Below are 6,000 nucleotides of genomic sequence, written 5' to 3'. Positions count from 1 at the left end.
AGAAGGGACCATTCCCTGGAGAAGGATGTCATGCTTGGTAGGGTGGAGGGTCGACGAAAGAGGGGGAGGCCTTCAAGGAGATGGATTGATATGGTGGCTGTGATGATGGGCTCAGGTATAGCATGGATTGTGGGGCTGGCGCGGGATCGGGCAGTGTTTCATTCTGCTGTGCATGGGGTCGCTATGAGTCGGAAACGACTTGACGGCATTTAACAACAACAACATAATGATCCATCTTAGGCCTTCACTGTGAGCTCTGCTTAGAGACAGTGCAGGAACTTTGCTTGTTTGCTGCTGGGCATGGAATAGCTCTTTACATATTTTCCCATCAGATGATGATGAAGCCCAATGTTCAAATGGAGACTATCTCTTTCTTCTTTAGAATTGGAAGTCCCTCTGAAATGTTAATGATAATAATAACTGACACACACTGAGTCATTACATATACCAGACACTGGTACATGTAATAACAATCTTTACATAGATTGTTGTTTTTGTTAGGTGTCATAGAGTCTATTTTGACTCATAGCAACTCTAAGTGACAGAGTAGAACTGTTCTATAGGGTTTTCTAGGCTGTAACCTTTAGGAAAACAGATTGCTAGGTCTTTCTCTCACAGAGCTGCTAGGTAGTTCGAATGCTGACTTTTCAGTTAGCAGCCAAGTGCTTAACCACTGTGCCATCAGGTGACTCACAACAGTTTAATTCTCATGGCAGTGCTCTGAAAAGGGTACTATGATTAGCCTCACTTTAACAGGAAGGAAATGGAAGCCCAGATAGATTAAGTTACTTGTCCAGGTATTACACCTAGGCAGTGACCTCAGGTCAACCAGTGTGACTTAATATAAGGTTACCTGGTCCAACACCTGTCCTAAGGATCAAAGGGGCAGATGCCAAATCTGTCGCATTTCTCCTTCCTGGACTATTGGATTGGATGGATAACCAAGTGATCTGATTGTCATGGGTGTGGCAGGGGGAGCCATGTAGCCACCTGGAGAGAGCAATCAGGGTGGTGGGTGTCCAAACTCTAGTCAGCACACTCAGCCCCACAGAGAATCCATGTGCCATATCTAGGAGCAATACACAGTGTGAGAAAGCAAGTTTCAAATATTGGAACGTCTGGAGTCTGTTGCTACATACAAGGGTAATTGTACACATGCTTTGAAATCAGGATGTCTTAGAAAATCTTGGATGATTGATAACAAACCTAATGGGTGTTTGTTTTTGTTTGGAATGAGGAGACTAGATTGTGAATAAATTAGGTGTCTATCCTAGCACAGTGCCAGTTACATACAAGGTACTTGAAAGATTATAAAATGTTTTTGTCTAATAATATCCTGGGCTGTTTCATTTTTATCATGTTATGTCTATCATATCAATTTTTTCTATGTTTTATTTATTTTGTTACTGTTGTTGAGAATATACTCAGCAAAACATACACCAATTCATTTGTACATGTGCAATTTAGTGACATTGATTACATTCTTTGAGTTGTGCAACCATTCTTACTCTCCTTTTCTGAGTTGTTCCTCCCTCATCAACATAGGTCACTGGCCCATAAGGTTCCAGTCTAATCTCTTGAGTTGCTGTTGTCAATTTGATCCCATATAATAGTTCTTAAATGAGCAAAAGGTCAAGGCAGGCCTTTTTCACTAGGGAGCTCTGGTGGCATAGTTAAGCTATATTATTACTCAGTTTTAAAATGACTCCAGGGAATATTTTTGGTTTTAGGTTTAAAGATTATCTCAGGGCAATAATTTTAGGGGTTCATCCACCATCCATGGCTCTATAAAGTCTAGAGTACACGAATTTGAAATTCTATTTTGCATTTTCCCCCTTTTGATCAGAATTCTTCTATAGACTCTTTGATCAAAATGTTTAGTAGTGGTAGACAGGTACCATGAAGTTCTGGTCTCATGGCAAAGGAGGCAATTAGCCACACATTTCTCATTCTCTTCCAGTTGCTCACTCTCCTTCTTCCTCTTGCTCCTGGTGAGTAGAGACCAATTGTTGTGCCTTGAATGGCCACTTGCAAGTTTTTAAGACCCCAAGCACTATGCAGCGAGAGAACTAAGAGGTAGAATAGAAGCACTGAACACGTTGTTAGGCCAATTAACTGGAATGTCCCATGAAACAGTGACCCTAGACCTCCAAAACACGGAACCAAATTCCATGAGGCATATGTAAGCAACCTTGGCAGCTACTCTTTTTTTTTTTTTAGGTCGTTGTTATAAATATTATCTATCACACAGCTTTTGCCGGTTCAACGTTTTACAGGTGTACAACCTATTGACAGCAATTACAATAATCAGCTGTGCAAACCTACCCTAAATCAATGCAATTTTTCTATCACCGTTACTCACCTTTTCCCACTCTCACCTGTCCCTGGTAACCATTAATAAACCGTGATCTCTATATGTTTACCTTTTTCTCTCTTTTTATATATGTGAGGTCATATAATATGTGTCCTTTTGTGATTGGTTTATTTTGTTTAGCAACAGGAGCTCTGGGGGCATAGTGCCTAAGGAATTTGACTGCTAACCAGAAGGCTGGCAGTTCAAACCCACCAGCCACTCCTCAGAAGGAAGGTTGGGCAATCTACTTCAGTAGTGATACCACCTTGGAAACCCAAGGTGGGGTCACTATGGGTCGGATCCGACTCAACAGCAGTGAGTTTCGTTTTGGTAATGTCTTCAAGCTCCATCCATACTGTATAGCATGTATCAGGACTTCATTTCTCTTACTGGCTGAGTAATATTCCACTGTATGTATGGGCCACATTTTGTTTATCCATTCATCTGTTGATGGGCATTTACATTGTTTCTACCTTTTGGCTATTGTGAATAGTGCTACAGTAAACTTTGGTGTACAAGTCTGTTTTTGAATCTCTGTTTTCAAGTCTTTGGGGTATATACCTAGGAGTGGAATTGCTGGGTCATATGGTAGTTCTATTTTTAGTTTTTTTTTGAGGAACCATCACACTGTTTTTACAGGTGACTGTACCATTTTGCATTCCCACTAGCAATCTTCCCACATCCTCGCCAACATTTGTTTTGTTTTGTTTTTTTATATCTTGGCCTTGATTCTGTTGGTCCAATATCCATATAATATTTAAACCATGCAGTGCTATCATGAGTCAACTAAGTAAGTAAGCACTAGTAAAGAGTGGAGAAAGCGTGAATAGTTTCAATTGTGTTCTATAGAAACTCTAGAATTTACCACCTTTTTTTTCCTATTAAAGTAATACCTGTAGTCACAGGGAGGAGAGCTTTTTATGATTGGGGATTGTAATCTGGGCCGTGAAATTATGTTCACGAATTATGTTCATGTTCATGCAAATTATGTGCATGAACTGTTGAATGTAAAACAAATCTGCTTTGTAAATTTGCACCCAAAGCACAATTTTAAAAAGAAAGAAATTGGTAATAAAAATAAGTAAATAAATAAAAATAAAGTAATACGTGCTTGAACAATATTCAAACAAAATCAAAATACATGGAGTAAAAAGCAGTTGCCCCCCATCCCCTTTCCCAGAGGAAATCTTTCTTATCAGTGCAGAGGGGTCTGGCTAGCCTTTTACTATGCATATACAAACATGTACGGGGCCAATTTGAGTTTTTGACTCTAATCTCAAGTGTACTGGGAACATTACATGCCATTATTTTCCGTAAGTCAACTTAAATCTTACCTTAACTGCAACTTTCTTTAAAAGTGGTAGAAAACTCAGTCTTAGTCAAGGATCCAGGTAAGGGTGGTTGGAGAGGTTTCCTAGTCGTGGTGGCTGCTATCAGTAACATTGCATTAGCCTCACTGAGACCTTAAGCTTTTACTGTACAACAGAAGATCTATTGTCATCAGGCTGATGCTTGACAACAGCTTGAGAGATGCTATTGCCTTCTCACTTACAAAAATCCTGAGGCAAGAAAATCCAGGGACTTGGCTCCTTGCCCAGACTCGGGGAAGAACAAAGATAGAAAACAAATTAATATCTCAAAAAGTGTCCTGCCACATCTCTCGGTGTGTGTGTGTGTGTCAAATTCTACTGTGCTTTTTTTCTTTCACCATATACCATATCAGAAACACACTTCTGTGTCAAAACATACAGATTTCCTGCATTCTTTCCAAAAATGGCATCATATATTTCTAGAATGGTTTATTTTAACCACTATTTCTAGGAGTCCTGTTAGCACAATGATTAAAAACTCAGATGCTAACTGAAAAGTCAGTGGTTCAAACCCACCAGCTGCTTTGCAGAAAAAAGATAAGGCAGTCTTCTTCTGTAAAGATTTACAGCCTTGGAAACCCTATGGAGCAGTTCTACTCTGTTTTATAGGGTTGCTATGAGTCAAAATCAATTTGACAGCAATGAGTTTGGTTTGATTTTAGTACCCGTGGTGGACATTGACATTCCTTTGAGTGTTTGGCTATTACAAATAATGCTTCAGTGGCCTTCCTTGTACTCAAAGCTTTAAGTAAAAGAATGAGCTTATCTGTAAGTTAAATTTCCTAGAAACGGAATTGCTAGGTCAGAGGACATATACACTTAAAATTTGGATCCCAAACCACCAAACTCATTGTTGTCAAGTCAATTCTGACTCATACTGTCCCTACAGAACAGAGTACAACTGCCTATATGGTTTCCAAGGCTATAAATCTTTACAGAAGCAGACTGCCACAGGTTTCTCTCCAGCACAGTGGCTGGTGGCTTAGAAACACTGACGTTTTGGTTATCAGCCAAATGCCTTAACCACTGTGCCACCAGAACTTCTTTTAACTTGGATAGATATTGCCAAATTGTGCTCCAAAAATTTGCATCAATTTGCAAGTTTATCTACAATGTATGAAAGTTTCCTTGCACCTTTAACTAAGGATTTCGGGATTTGGGGGTTTTCAAAGTTTCTAGTCTTTGTTGTTGTTGATTTTTTTTGTGTAGCTCTTTATGAGTGATTCTGAGCATTTTTCATGGCTTTTGGCTGTTGGAATTTCTTTGTATGAACTACCTCTTTGTTGCCTACTTTTTCTATTGCGATAACCATCTTTTCTCAATGATTTTAATAATGATTTGAATGTTAAGGACATTGATGTCCACTTATTTTAAATATATGTGCTTCTTTTATTATATGTGCACATTGGAAATGATCTCCCCATGCTACATAACTTCTGATGTTGAAGTAATTTTCCCTTTATGACTCAATGTCCAGACTGATCTTGCTTCTGTGTGAACCTGCACTTGCCTCTCCCTAGGGGAACCCTTCAATGGCCAGCTGGTACCGGATAGGAGCCAGGACAAGGGAGAAGAAAAAGAGAGGAGCGAGGAGAAGGAAGGTGTGCACAGCGAGGCGCCCGAAATATTCACCCCAGAATCAGCCCAGACCTTCCCTGTCAGGCAGCCAGATAGGTTTTCTTCCCATCGACCAGACAATTCAGTGCCACCAGCAGCACCACAGCCCCCGCGGAGAAGCCGAGATCACAACTGGAAGCAGCTGGGGACCACAGAATGCTCGACAACCTGTGGGAAAGGTGAGTTGTGTGTGGTACCGGAGGTCCCTGCTGAGCTCGAGCCTGGGCGGGCCTGAAGGCCATGGAAGACCTCACCTCCATGAGCCTGACATGAGATGGCACATTAGCGTAACACATGCGCTTTCTTTTCTTTTCTTTTTTTAACCCAGAGATCCCACATATATTTTGTTGTTTTGTTTTATTTTATTGAGATTAAAAGCTATAGACTAAAACGTTTGCCAATTCAACATTTTTTACACATACAATTCAGTGAGATTGGTTGTGTTCATCATGTCGTGTAACCATCACCACCATAAATTTCCAAATTATTCCACCACTGTTAACAGAAACTCCATGACCCCTAAGCAGTGACCCTCTCCCTCCCAATAGCCACTAATAAATGTTCATCTCTAGACATTTGCCTAGCTCTGGTGGCATAGTGAATAAGTCATTTGGCTGCTCACTTGAAGGTTAGCAGTTCAAACCCACCAGCCACTCCACA

General features: G+C 40.4%; 1 protein-coding gene across 1 annotated transcript in view; it reads left to right on the top strand.

Moving 5' to 3' along the window:
* THSD4 (thrombospondin type 1 domain containing 4) overlaps positions 1-6,000 on the top strand; it is an 818,615-nt gene that overhangs the window by 772,165 nt on the left and 40,450 nt on the right. Inside the window, exon 9 of the mRNA XM_042783252.1 lies at positions 5,244-5,519. Within this exon, the coding sequence (XP_042639186.1) occupies positions 5,244-5,519 (276 nt within the window). The remainder of the gene's footprint in view (positions 1-5,243; positions 5,520-6,000) is intronic.

Source organism: Orycteropus afer, unplaced genomic scaffold, assembly GCF_000298275.1.
Source record: "Orycteropus afer afer isolate SDZICR_OR568_19922 unplaced genomic scaffold, OryAfe1.0 scaffold00015, whole genome shotgun sequence".
In the NCBI taxonomy this organism is placed as follows: domain Eukaryota; kingdom Metazoa; phylum Chordata; class Mammalia; order Tubulidentata; family Orycteropodidae; genus Orycteropus; species Orycteropus afer.
The sequence above is the reverse complement of the archived record's forward strand: the minus strand, read 5'-3'. Positions and strand labels throughout refer to the sequence as shown.